Source organism: Schistocerca americana, chromosome 2, assembly GCF_021461395.2.
Source record: "Schistocerca americana isolate TAMUIC-IGC-003095 chromosome 2, iqSchAmer2.1, whole genome shotgun sequence".
Classification (NCBI taxonomy): Eukaryota; Metazoa; Arthropoda; class Insecta; order Orthoptera; family Acrididae; genus Schistocerca; species Schistocerca americana.
Window position 1 is genome coordinate 930,004,692 of NC_060120.1, and position 15,403 is coordinate 930,020,094.

General features: G+C 39.0%; 1 protein-coding gene across 1 annotated transcript in view; it reads right to left on the reverse strand.

Annotated features, from left to right (window-relative positions):
* LOC124595991 (leukocyte elastase inhibitor-like) overlaps window positions 1-15,403 on the reverse strand; it is a 130,362-nt gene that overhangs the window by 57,437 nt on the left and 57,522 nt on the right. The window contains exon 7 of the mRNA XM_047134938.1: window positions 13,122-13,260. Coding sequence (XP_046990894.1) covers window positions 13,122-13,260 — 139 coding nt within the window. The remainder of the gene's footprint in view (window positions 1-13,121; window positions 13,261-15,403) is intronic.

Genomic DNA, 15,403 nt, shown 5'->3' on the forward strand with positions numbered 1-15,403 from the left:
TGATGGAAAAACCAGTCACACAACAGCCACATATCAGGCCACTTTTGCCACACACTGTTGCATAATATTTTCAAAGCTTTCACATAGAAAGCCTGATTAAATGTCTGACCCTGTGGAACAAATTCTGAATGGACAACTCCTCTCATATTGAAAAAGCAAATCAACATTGTTTTACTGTTTGATTCCACCTGTCAGGCATTCCTGGGGTGAGGCAAACCTGAAGTCTCCCACTGACTTGATTGCTGCTTTTATTCAGGATTGTGAGTGTAGCACCAAGTTTCATCATGTGCAGTAATTTTTGAAAAAGTTGGGTCACTTTGGGCCTCTTCTTTCAAAGCACAGCATGCTTCGTGACTGTTTTTTGTTCAGCAGTTAGCAGTTGTAGCACAAATTTAGCAGCCACCCTTTTCATTCCCAAATCGTGTCACTATTTGCTGTCATTGCAGTACAGGCCACGCCTGACAGCTGCACAATTTCTTCAACGGTCCGTTGTCAATCTCTATTGAGGATTGCATGAACAGTTTCAACATTTTCATGTGTTTGGGCCATGGAAGGATGACCAGAACAAAGTTTGGCATCAATTGACATTTTACTATTTTTTAAATGTGAAGACCACGCAAATACTTGACTTTTTCTCCATAGCATTGTCCTTGGACACCATTTTTAACATTTCAAGAGTTTCTGTACCACATTTTTGGAGCAAAAAGAAGAATTTCAACACTACACACTGTTCACAAAATCAGACATTGCAAAAATGAGTCAGGCAAAACAGTTGCCACTATAAACACAACTGAGACTATGTTCTGACTTTCTTCAGTGACTGTACTCTGCTTATTGACTCTGGAATGTTTATTCTATGTGCCCCTTGCGGCAAAACACTGTACTACAAAAGCTCTTCTCACGAAAAAATTAGTTCAGTTTCTTTTGAGTATTCCCTCATATTCTGTTGACTTTTTTTACATAATTTTGTTTGGACAAAGGAAACATGGAAGCAATAAAAAGTGAACACAAAACTGAAGAGTAATCATGTGGAAATGCTAGAAATGTGAAAGTATATACAATTTTTTGGCACAGTAATCAAATAACAAGCATGAACATGCTGGATTGAAATGACGGACATTTTTATATTACTTAGTTAGATATTTCATAATATAAATGTTCACAACCTTTACCAACTCCTCTTGATTCAATTTGTTAACATGTCAACCTGTAAAGACCAGTAACTTGCTTACACTGTGAATTTAAGAGAAAATAATTTATTTGAATTACATTTCACTCTTCTCAGCAGCTGTTATTTGGAATGTAGTTCTTTTACAATACAGTTTCATTACCGAGACAGCAAACTACAGTATCAATAAGTAAACAAAAATGACTCTATTCCTACTATACTCCTATTAAAAGCTGCCATTACAAATGTATTTCATAGGCATCCCCATTTGATGTACATTACCTAATTACTTCTCAAACAACGCCACATACACTTTATCAAGTTTCAGTTGACACATGATACAGTACATTACTTATAAAATGGTTATCATAATAAATGAAATCATGAAAGTTAGTGCCACATGCACAGATCTATGCTTTGTACAGGGCATAGACAACATCTTTGGCTTTCTACTCTAAAGAAACAGTGGACAATTTAAACAAATTTTGTCTTGGTAATGCTTATTTATCTCACATAGAATTTTTTTTGGTTGTGTGTTCGAAATTGTGCGTTCTTGTTTGAGGAAACATTTTAGTTAGTAATGTGGAAGAAACCTTTTTGATATTTGAGAACCCTTTAACACATACCAAAAGAACATATTACACATCATTACTGATTTACTTTCTAATGAGATGCAGGAGTGAGAGAGTTCCTGATGTCGAAACACACAACCAATGTCCCTGAACTTCCTCTGATAGGAGGGAGGAGGAATTAGTATTTAACATCCCGTCGACAACGAGGTCATTAGAGCACAAACTCAGATTAGGGAAGGATGGGAAAGGAAATCAGTTGTGCCCTTTCAAAGGAGCCATCTCAGCATTTGCCTCAAGCAATTAAGGGAAATCATGAAAAGCGTAAATCAAGGTGGCCAGATGTGTGTTTGTACCGTCACCCTCCCAAATACGAATCGAGTGTGCTACCCCTTGCTCATTTCCTCTGATAGCTTGTTACACTATATATTTCTTGACTTCACAGATACTTGACTGATAATCATTTACATTTCCTCTACTTTTCTAAAAGGAACTTGTAAACCAAATACATATGTAATACTGGACAGTGACAGACACTTACAGTTATTACTATGAAGTGGCTGTGACATCCCCAAGACAAGACAAAAACTGCATTGATGTGTATTTAAACACTAAACACTCTCCTGTGCTTATTTGAGATGAGATGCACTTACAATGGATTCAGCATTAACAAAGGCACTTATGAAATTGGTATTTAACACATTTCTCTCACTTCTATATTACTATAGTTCATCTCGTAATAGATAGTTTGGTCGTTGTGTGGCATCAACAATTCTCCCAAAGAACAAAATTACATCACATGTCTTATCAAAAATGAAGTAAGAAAATGGGTGGTCTGCTCTGAATATCTTCTCTTGTTCCAAACTTCTCCTCATCCTGATTGATGAAGCTGGCAGATGATCAAAAAAAATTACTAAAACCATGATACAATGAATTTCTATTTAATGGCTGGTAATTCTAAACTTTAGACAAACACTTGGAAACAGAATAAAACTGAAACCAACTTCCTGTAATTTCATAAGCAGAGATTTACAGTAATTCAGAAACAGAATTAATTTAAGTAGCATGTTTCCAATTAATCCACACAATTACTACTATCAGTTAAGCCATAATGACTATGGTCAGTATATGGCCCATTTCCTTACATGAGCCTTGTAAGTAAAACTATTGCCTTAGACAAGTGTATATTCAATTTGTGAATAAGCTACACAAGGAATAATTATGAACTGATAAATAATATGGTAAATTTAACATCAGAGCTATGCATTCTAGACATTTTATAATTCCTCTGACTTCTCTTTCAAATATAGAATACAGTTTAAGGTGACACTGTACTGGAACCATGTTTTTGTTACTTTTAATCTGATGGGGCATCACACATGGGATAGGTAAGCACTTTTAAAAATAACAGTGAAATTGCAGTATAGTGATACTTAGTGTCACTAAAACATACTAATTCTGCATATGATTAGCATATTGATCCAATATTTCCATCCAGATAAAATTTATGGAAGAGCATACATTCAAACAAAAATGTATTTAAAATGTTTTTAAATAAATAATTCATTTGAAGTAATGTAAGAATTTCTTTTTACTAAGAGAGAAAACATAGTTGTAAAATATTTGTAATGAAATAAAGGTCACATTTTAAATACAAGAAAAAAATCTGATTTTTTTCTTTTTTTTAATTTTCACCATGAAATATAACTAACACTTCATAAATTTTTCTGAGACTAGATAGAGATAATGTGACGTTAATCTCCAAGAAAGTATAATGGGTATTTAATAGCAAAAATTGTTAAATCAATATCAAAAAGACTGTGTGTAGTAATAGGGTATCATCTGGGTTAAGAAGAGTGACAATATTGTCTAGCTTATTTGTGGTGGACAATATTAAATGTGGGTGTGTGCAGTTTCAGCACACTCAGCCCCATTGGCATAGCTGTCATTTCAATTTATACCAGAGTCAAACTTTATCAAACTTAAACCATAGAAACTCCAGATTGGAATATCAGCAATGAAAGGAAAAGATAGATTACTACTTACTATAAAGATGACACTAAGCTGCAGACACACATAACTAAAAGACAAATTATATATAGAAACAAAGATGAGGTGACTTACCGAACAAAAGCGCTGGCAGGTCGATAGACACACAAACAAACACAAACATACACACAAAATTCAAGCTTTCGCAACAAACTGTTGCCTCATCAGGAAAGAGGGAAGGAGAGGGGAAGACGAAAGGAAGTGGGTTTTAAGGGAGAGGGTAAGGAGTCATTCCAATCCCGGGAGCGGAAAGACTTACCTTAGGGGGAAAAAAGGACAGGTATACACTCGCACACACGCACATATCCATCCACACATACAGACACAAGCAGACATATTTGGTCTTTAAATATTTGGTCTTGAAATATGTCTGCTTGTGTCTGTATGTGTGGATGGATATGTGCGTGTGTGCGAGTGTATACCTGTCCTTTTTTCCCCCTAAGGTAAGTCTTTCCGCTCCCGGGATTGGAATGACTCCTTACCCTCTCCCTTAAAACCCACTTCCTTTCATCTTCCCCTCTCCTTCCCTCTTTCCTGATGAGGCAACAGTTTGTTGCGAAAGCTTGAATTTTGTGTGTATGTTTGTGTGTCTATCGACCTGCCAGCGCTTTTGTTCGGTAAGTCACCTCATCTTTGTTTTTATATATAATTTTTCCCACGTGGAATGTTTCCTTCCATCATATTGATAACTAAAAGACACTTACACATCATCTTTCGGCCACACATGGCAGCAACCTCTAGCAGCTTGGACCAGAATGCAGCTGTGAAGTAGAATGGAAGCAGCAATCTGGAGGGGGCGGAGAAGGTGAAGAGAGAGTAGTGTACAGGTGTGGGGGGAGGGGGGAAGAACACTGCTGGAGTGAGCAGGCACTAGACTGCCACCAACAGGTGCAGTGTCGGGGTCAGGAGGCTGTGGGCAGGGAGCTGGAAGTGGGGCGGGGGGCAGGGGGCGGGGGGCGGGCGGTGGAATATGGAGTGAAAATGGAGAGGAGTGGGGAAAGATGGGAGGGGGGGGGGGGGAGGAGAATTGGCAGAGGGTGGCACATGAAGAAGATAGGAGACAAGAACAGGGAGAAGGTGATAGGGCGGAGGGGATGGAAACTGTTGGGCGGAGGGCATGGGGACAGTATGTTACTGCTGGTTGAGACTGGGATAATTTTGGGAGTGGAGACTGTGTTGTAAGGGTAACTCCCATTTGGGCAGTTCAGAAAAGCTGGTGGTGCAGGGAAGGATCCATGTAGACCACGTAGTGAAACAGCCATTTAAATCAAGTATGTTGAGCTCAGCTGCATGTTGGGCCTCAGTGTGCCCACTTTGCTCTTAGCCACAGTTTGGAAGTGGTTGTTCATCCTGGTGGACAGCTGGTTGGCAGTCATACCAATCTAAGAAGCTGTGCAACAACTTCAGCAGAGCTGGTATATGACATGGCTGCTTTCACATGTGGTCTGGGCTCTCCTGTCACAGTATTATCCTACCCCAACAGAGGCAAGACCACCTATAAGCAGCCATGTCGTATACCACCTCTGCTGCAATCATCGTGGACCTTTGATATTGGTACGTCTACCAATCAGTTGTCCACACTATGAATGGCCACAACCAAACTGTTTTGTCTCCTACCTTTTCCTTTTCCACTCCCAGTTCCTCCCCCCCCCCCCCCCCCCCCCCCCACCCACAGCCTTCGGGCACTGCACCTGTTGGCACCAGTTCTGGCACACTCCAGCAGGCAGCGCTCTTCTCTCCCCTCCTGTACATTCCAACCCCTTCACCTCCTGGCCACTCCAGATGACTGCTTCCATCGTATGTGACAGTTTTGTGTGTGTGTGTGTGTGTGTGTGTGTGCGTGTGTGTGTGTGTGTGTGTGTGTGTGTGTGTGTGTGCGTGCGTGTACGGATCTGTGTGTTTCCTTTTTTGATATGGGCTGTGGTCGAAAGCTGACGTGTGTCTTTTAGTTGTGCCTGTCTGCAACTTAATGTGTCATCTTTATGGTAAGTAGCAATCTATCCTTCCCTCACATTGTTTACTGAAATTAGGCATTTATTTATTTTCACTTTTTGTTACTTTTAAAATGGAAACTATGAGCGAACTGCAATAAATTTTATGATCACAAAGAATTTGGCAGTATGAACCCACATATCAGTATGGAGTGGATGCTTGTGCTGATTTGTTGTGAAGGGTGCCATGAAGCTGTTGTATCATATCCTGAGAGAATCTGGTCTACAGAAGTTGTAGCTGGTTCTTGCTCTCCTGAATACTGGAACTGGCATGGAGTAGACACCAGAGCTAGTTCCACGCATTCTATGGGGGAGAGACCTGGGAGCTTGCTGGACACAGGAATATCTAAACGTTACACAGACAGTTCACAGACACACATGCCATGTGTGAATGAGCACTGTCTTGTGAAAAATGGCACCATGATACTGTAGTACGAGAGTAACACATGAGGACAGAGGACATCTGTGATGTACTGTTGTGCCAACACAGTTCACTCAATTACTGCCAGCCATGACCTTAAGTTGTACGCTATGATTCCCATACCATAACACCAGAGGTAACACCACTGTGCCTCTCCCAAATATTGGAAGAATAGGACCTATTGAAAGCAGTTCCATCCAAATACTCACTGACCACAAATATTACTTTGTCTTTGGCTTAATTATGATTACCTGCTACACACACGAAGTAATACATCGTGTTTATTGTTCTATTCCTTATGTATTTTTGCCAATTTGCTAGAAGTTTGACTGAGACTTACAATGATAAGCCACAATAAAACAATTCTTGTGCTGTGTAACTGACGTGTTTGGTGCATGGGTGTGATAATTACCAGATTACTACTGCACTTAAGCTTATTCTATCACACTTCTATTTTGGCACACATAAGTCAGATCACTGCAATGTCTGATCCATTTTTTAAATGTGTATGCTTCATCCTCTATCTCTACTACCTAATTTTAGAGCTTTGGCCTCTCCATCTTTACTTCACTTCCTTATACCCATTCCCTTCATATGTTCTCCTTTTTCTTTCTACTATTACCTTAATCAGCCTATCCTAAACATCTCTTTCTAAATATGTTTATGAAATGTTGTATAAATTTTGTTAATAATGGAATTTTTGAGCAAGTTTCACCATTGCTGTGTCATTCTCGATTTTTTATTACTGTATTTCTTATTCTTATTTTTTTAATGTAATTTGGTTCTCACATGTTATGTTCCAAATTTTTCATCTTTGCCAAAGTCTTTTTCCCCTCAGCCTTGAGTAATTCCACACCTGGTAACGAAATTTTAATATTTCTGTGAATTATTGCACTTTTTGAATTATTCAGCAAGATTATTCATTCCCATTGTGCTTGGTATTAGTGGTGTAGTCAGTACTTGGTATTACTAACCTTATCCCAGCATGGCATTTTACATTTTTATGTGGTCACCAGAGTTTAAGATTTCATTTCTGCACATATTTTTACCACTTATCTAGCCTTTTTTATGTGTTGTGAACTATGGTTTCATGTGTGCTCACTGCTTGGACTCCAATCAGACTGTATGATATTGTTAATGCTGTCTTGATCACCTGTCCCAGATATACCAATTAACGTGCACCTGTTTTTAGCATCACCAACTGTACTCTGTGATACTTTCATCTTTTGTTGTTGTTGTTGTTGTTGTTGTGGTCTTCAGTCCTTTACTTTTAGCAAAGTTGTGCCACAAACTCCTCTTCTCCCCAATTCTATTCAATACCTCCTCATTAGTTATGTGATCTACCCATCTAATCTTCAGCATTCTTCTGTAGCACCACATTTTGAAGGCTTCTATTCTCTTCTTCTCCAAACTATTTATCGTCCATGTTTCACTTCCATACATGGCTACACTCCATACAAATACTTTCAGAAACGACTTCCTGACACTTAAATCTGTACTCGATGTTAACAAATTTCTCTTCTTCAGAAATGCTTTCCTTGCCATTGCCAGTCTACATTTTATATCCTCTCTACTTCAACCATCATCAGTTATTTTGCTCCCCAAATACCAAAACTCCTTTACTACGTTGAGTGTCTCATTTCCTAATCTAATTCCCTCAGCTTCACCCGACTTAATTTGACTACATTCCCATTATCCTCGTTTTGCTTTCATTGATGTTCATCTTTATCCTCCTTTGAAAGGAGACACTGTCCATTCTGTTCAACTGCTCTTCCAAGTCCTTTGCTGTCTCTGGCAGAACTACAATGTCATCAGCGAACCTCAAAGTTTTTATTTCTTCTTCATGGATTTTAATACCTACTCCGAATTTTTCTTTTGTTTCGTTTACTGGTTGCTCAATATACAGATTGAATAGCATCATGGAAAGGCTACAACCCTGACTCACTCCCTTCCCAACCACTGCTTCCCTTTCATGTCCCTTGAGTCTTATAACTGCCATCTGACTTCTGTACAAATTGTAAATAGCCTTTCACTGCCTGTATTTTACCCCTGCCACCTTCAGAATTTGTAAGAGAGTATTCCAGTCAACATTGTCAAAAGCTTTCTCTAAGTCTACAAATGCTAGAAACGTAGGTTTGCCTTTCCTTAATCTTTCTTCTAAGACAAGCCGAAGGGTCATTATTGCCTCACGTGTTCCAATATTTCTGCGGAATCCAAACTGATCTTACCCGAGGTCGCCTTCTACCAGTTTTTCCATTCATCTGTAAAGAATTTGTGTTAGTATTCTGCAGTTGTGACTTATTAAACTGATAGTTTGGGGTTTTCACATCTGTCAACACCTGCTTTCTTTGAGATTGGAATTATTATATTCTTCTTGAAGTCTGAGGCAATTTCGCCTGTCTCATACATCTTGCTCACCAGATGGTAGAGTTTGGTCAGGACAGGCTCTCCCAAGGTTGTCAGTAGTTCTAATGTAATGTTGTCTACTCCTGGGGCCTTGTTTCGACTCAGGTCTTTCAGTGCTCTGTCAAACTCTTCACGCAGTATCGTATCTCCCATTTCATCTTCATCTACATCCTCTTCCATTTCCATAATATTGTCCTCAAGTACATCACCATTGTATAGACCCTCTTTATACTCCTTCCACCTTTCTGCTTTCCCTTCTTCCTTAGAACTGGGTTTCCATCTGAGCTCTTGACATTCATACAAGTGGTTCTCTTTTCTCCAAAGATCTCATTAATTTTCCTGTAGGCAGTATCTATCTTACCCCTAGTGAGATAAGCCTCTACATCCTTACATTTGTCCTCTAGCCATCCCTGCTTAGCCATTTTGCACTTCCTGTTGATATTTTTGAGACATTTGTATTCATTTTTGCTTGCTTCATTTAATGCATTTTTGTATTTTCTCCTTTCATCAATTAAATTCAATATTTCTTCTGTTACCCAAGGATTTCTACTAGCCCTCATCTTTTTACCTACATGATCCTCTGCTGCCTTCACTACTTCATCCCTCAAAGCTACCCATTCTTCTTCTACTGTATTTCTTTCCCCCATTCCTGTCAATTGTTCCCTTATGCTCTCTCTGAAACACTGTACAACCTCTGGTTTAGTCAGTTTATCCAAGTCCCATCTCCTTAAATTCCCACCTTTTTCCAGTTTCCTCATTTTTAATATACAGTTCATAACCAACAGATTGTGGTCAGTGTCCACATCTGCCCCTGGAAATGTCTTACAATTTAAAACCTGGTTCCTAAATCTCTGTCTTACCATTATATAATCTATCTGAAACCTGTCAGTATCTCCAGGGTTCTTCCATGTATACAACCTTCTTTCATGATTCTTAAACCAAGTGTCAGCTATGATTATGTTGTGCTCTGTGCAAAATTCTACCAGGCGGCTTCCTCTTTCATTTCTTATCCCCAATCCATATTCACCTACTACGTTTCCCTCTCTCCGTTTTCCTACTATCGAATTCCAGTTACCCATGACTATTAAATTTTCATCTCCCTTCACTACCTGAATAATTTCTTTTATCTCATGATACATTTCATCAATCCCTTCATCATCTGTGGAGCTAGTTGGCATATAAACTTGTACTACAATAGTAGGCATGGGCTTCGTGTGATATCTTGCCCACAATAATGTGTTCACTATGCTGTTTGTAGTAGCTTACCCGCACTCCTATTTTTTCATTCATTATTAAACCTGCTCCTGCATTACCCCTATTTGATTTTGTATTTATAACTCTGTATTCACCTGATCAAAAGTCTTGTTCCTCCTGCCACCGAACTTCACTATTCCCACTATATATAACTTTAACCTATCCATTTCCCTTTTTAAATTTTCTAGCCTACCTGCCCGATTAAGGGATCTGACATTCCACGTTCCGATCCGTAGAACACCAGTTTTCTTTCTCCTGATAACGACTTCCTCTTGAGTAGAAGTTCTTTGGATCTGTACACTGACGAGTGAAATAGAATCTCCTCCAACATTAAAGCCAACTGTGGCATTTTGTGACAATATGGGAGCTACTAAACTTGCAAAAAATAATGACACCAGTGTAAGATCCAAATATATTGGCATAAGGCATCACTTTATAAGACATCAAGTGGAACAGGGAAATATAATCCTCAGTTATCAATGCACAGAAGAAATGTTATCTGATCTCCAAACCAAGCCTCTCAGTTAGGACAAATTTCAGAAGCTGGTGAAACATTATGGTTTAACCTGGGATGTATAATATGGAGTATCCAAAAAATATTTGTTCAAGGGGGAGTGTTGGGGATATGTGAACAAACATTTTCCAGTGTACATAATGGCGCACAAGATATGATGTGCAGAGTGCATTACACTCTGTGGAATATACATGTTCCATGTTTGTGTATGGTCAATGTAATATATTTGTGTAGCCAAATGTATTAATAGGTGTTGTGCGGATAAAGCAAAAGTGTATTTTGTCTCTTAAATAGTTGTTACTTGTCATTTAACTGCATTAATCTGCATAAACTACAACACAACTGACCCATCTACTGCAGTCCATCACAGTATTGTCCTATCCCATCAAACACAGGGCCACCTGTAAAAGCAGCTGTTTTATATACCAGCTCCACTGCAATTTCTGTACAGCAGTTTTCTGTGGGTATGACCACCAAACAGCTGTCCATCTGAATGGTTGAAACACTCCCAACTGTGGCCAAGAGTAGAGTAGTGGCAAAACATGTTGCTGAGCATAAAATGCTTCATTTCAATGGCTGCTTCACAATCCGTGCCATTTGGATCCTTCTGCCCAACAGCATTTTTTTCCCAACTACATTGATGGGAGTTGTTTCTGCAGTCCTCCTGGACTCAAACTGCTGTCTACTCCTCCACAACCATTACTACCCTGTCACAGGATTCAATCTTCACTCATCCTGCACACAACCACTTTCCCCACAGCCCCCCTTTCCTCTATTCTGTTACCCCCTCCCAATCCACATCATCACCATCATGTGCTGCACAAACTCAATGGTGCTGGTGCCCATCTCTCATTCCTATCAGGCACATCTTCCCCTCCTGCATTCCTACCCTGTGCACCTACTGCCTTCCTCTGAGCTCCCAGCCACCCCTTCCCAATGCTCCCTCCCACTTAACACCTCTTGTTCTCCTGCTCTTCCACTCTATCTGACAGTTCCTGACTCCCCAGTCAAGCTGCAGAGCGGCAGTCCTGGCATTGTCAAAAAAGTATTCTTCCAAAAGCTAGCAAATTGCAATCTTCTTTATGTGCCCGTCAATGACTCGACACCACTTCTGCTCAGCAAACTGTTACCCGAGCTTCTACCAGGACGTTTTATTGCCATACCTATATGCCCAACCAATATTTCACACAGTTTATTTATCTTATTTTAGCGTCATGGGGATTTCCCACAAAAAATCCTTGTCGTCAAATTTCTTCCTTTCACATTTTTTTCTTGAGGACTCATGCTTGCCTACTTATACTTATAAAATCAGTCTTTCTTCAGATACAATTGTTTGACACCAGTCATCTTCAAAATAGTCCTCTTCAGTCTCTACACACCTCTCACAACACTGTTACCATTGCTGGAAAGCCTCGTTTGGTATGGTATGCAGCTGCTCCGTCAAATTCTGCATAATGTCATCCCTGTTCTGAAGTCTGGTCCTTTTCAGAGTCTTTTCAGTTAAGGGAAAAGCCAGAAGTCACTTGGTGCAGGGTCACACGAACAGGGAGGCTGACAAACCACAGCCATGTAAATCCAGAACTCATCACCAGTGATCACTGTGTTAAGTTGGGATTACTGTTCACAGTATCCAGCATTTCCTGTGCAATTTCTGACAAGCTGCTCCTCCTCAGTTGTTAGCAATTTTGGCACAAATTTTGCTGAAAGACTCCTAAGGTCCAAATGTTCCATTAAATTGGAATAAACAGATTCAGCAATAATTTTAACCTCATCTGCAAGTTCTTTAACTGTGATTAATCTATCTTGCATCAGCAGGGTCCTCATGGGATCAGGAACCTCATTTCCAGATGCTGAGGGCTTACCTGAAGAGCAGCCATCTTTGAGGTGGTGGTACCACTCCTTTACCTCTGTGGTACTCACTGCTTTTTCCATAAACAGGTGTCAAATTTTGTGGATTGTTTCAACTTTATAATCGCCAAGCTTAGAACAAAATTTGATGGATAACATTGTTCCACCACTACAAAGTCCGACGAATACCATTTACATGTATTCGCTTGTCAAAAGCTAGCTGGTACGTGTATTCACTTGTCAAAAGCTAGCTGGTACGTGTATTCACTTGTCAAAAGCTAGCTGGTACGTGTATTCACTTGTCAAAAGCTAGCTGGTACGTGTATTCACTTGTCAAAAGCTAGCTGGTACGTGTATTCACTTGTCGAAAGCTAGCTGGTACGTGTATTCACTTGTCAAAAGCTAGCTGGTACATGTATTCACTTGTCAAAAGCTAGCTGGTACATGTATTCACTTGTCAAAAGCTAGCTGGTACATGTATTCACTTGTCAAAAGCTAGCCGGTGACTAGTTGTTTCTGCAGCCATGGAAAAAAAAAATCAGGCATGTGGAGTATGTATGCCTAAGAAAATAGAAAGTGCGGGCACCCCAATACCATTGTTGGTTTTAGCAGTAAAAAAATATGGTCAGACCTTTTTCAACAGTCTTCATGTATCATTTTTCTCCGGTGTTGTACTCATTCACCACATGAAATGAATCATTGGAGAAGAAACTGGTATCTTTCAAGAAAGAAAAATGAATATTATAGAAAGATAGGGCACATTACTCATCCACTTGCAATATTTAGACATTATGTAAGAGAAATAACTAAGTCATTGTAATGAGCATGTGGCACTGTCTTTATTTTTGATAGTGACAGTGATCAAACTACAATAAAAAAAACAGTTAAAGTAGCTACTTACTTGTTGAGGCAGCTGCTTCTGTGCCCTTTTCATTCACTTCAATGAAAGTTCTCTGCTTCACTTGGCTCACAAAGAGACCAGTATCAGAAATTCCACTGAAGTCTGCCAAGTTTCTGTCAAACATATCACTTAATCCCAACTGAAATAATCAATTATTTTATCTGAGTGTCCTGGTATGGATGGGAAGAATAAGAAAACAGTCCAAAGAAAGCAAAGTCTAGCAACAAAAATAAATAATGAAAGTCAGTCATATAAATAGGTGCATTATACAGTAATGTGGGAAAACAAGAATGAAATATTTATTCTGATTGAAAACTATGTAGTTACTAAACAATGATTTACCAAGAGGAAAAAAAACCTTCAACTCACTGAAGAAACAGTAGAAGGATATAATAGAGAAAGAAATCTGCTCTCATACCTGATGGATCACAACAATGATCACTTTATTGAGATCAAATTTAATATGTATGAAACATACTTTTTATCTTCTTCATAAAGGAGAAAGACTAAAGAGTTTAATGACTATCCTCATCTAATGTATCTAGTTCATAACTGTGACCTGAATTACTAACTAATGAAAACTGTATTATTATTAAGTCCTTCTAAAAGATACTTGCTGGAGGCTCTAAAATGAAAACTGCTGAGGGATATGGATATACATCCATATGATAGAGGGAGCATGTGAATGCACTGACTGTCGACAGCAGTCAGTAATGCTGAAAGCAGAGAAATGGACTCTTGAAAACAAGAGAAAAAGGATGCAGCACATTTTCTTACAGTGAAAAGAGTGCGGGAATGGAAATTCATTGATGAATAGCTGAAGTGTATGGACATCAATGAATGTCCATTGGAATTCCGATGCTCAATTCAGCCTGCAACTAAGGCTGCCATCATAGCTCTATTTTCAATAATGAGGGCATTTTCAATAATGAGGGCATTCACCTGTTGGACAAAAGTATCAGTAATGTGGTGTGGTGTACCACATTGTATGCCACTTGCCTGATGATATTTGTCCTTCCTTGAATTCCTTGTGCCATGGCTTGGGCTGTAGTTCAAGATGGTGGCCAGAGTGAAAGTTCCTAGAGTATAGTCACAAAAAAACTGAATTGGGCAGCAAAAAAGCACGTGTGGACAAAGTGCAAAACTGAAATTATCTCAAGTTTGCAATTCACTGTTGGCAAATTAAAAATGAATATCTATAAACTTCAGGGAGAAAAAATTGTGTTGTTGTTATAGCAAAATTCAGCAAATCTTCTGCAACACAGCTCAAGTGAACTAAGAAAAGCAGACGAAAGTGCCATATAAAAACAGAAGATGAAAACTACTGAAGACTGTGGCATACAAAAATTTAGTGAAAGACTTTTTTTTTCCAAATGCTTTCTAATGCTGATTGTAGAAAGTTGTGAACAGTGTGGAACCACATGGCAAGATCAAAGACTGCACAAGTAAGACAAGATAGTAAAGAATTTTACAACAGAAAAATAACCAACATAATGTGAATGTCAACAGTATTCATTTACCGACTATTAGAAATTTTTCTGACAAAAAGAATGGAGTAGAAAATGTGAATCTAGACAGCAATTTTCCCAAACAATTACATGTAAAACTGACATTTACACTAATAGCCAAGGGTGAGGAATAGCCTCTGAATTATGAAGTATGTGTAGACATGCATGGTAAATCCAAGCGCAGATTTCTCCAACATAACAGCAGTCACGAAAAAAATTCAAAACAATAGCGATTTTCATTTCTTTCTGGCAGGGACAAATGATGTAGGATGACACACACAAACACACACAGACACACACACACACACACACACACACACACACACACACACACACAGTGAGAAAAATTTTGTGCTTTCCCTTGAACAGTAACTGCACAAATTCAGAAATATAAATGTGATCGTTTTTTCTGCGCTGATCATCACGACCTACACAAATGGTCCTGTGTGAATGAGGAAGTGGTGAAAATAAATAAAGATGTGCAAAATGTACAGAGGGAATTTTCTACCATGACCAAGAGCAGTGACAAAAATGTTTGTTTACAGGAAGTAAACATTCCAGCAGTTCCAACTTGGACTGCTACATTGTTTCTAATTTGGATATGCACATACAGATGAGTGTTCACTTTAGAATGAAAGCAAAGTCTAACATTTTGAAAATTAGGTAAGACTGTACACTGAAACTTCCTGGCAGATTAAAACCGTGTGCCGGACCGAGACTCGAACTCGGACCTTTGCCTTTCGTGGGCAGGTGCTCTACCAACTGAGCTACACA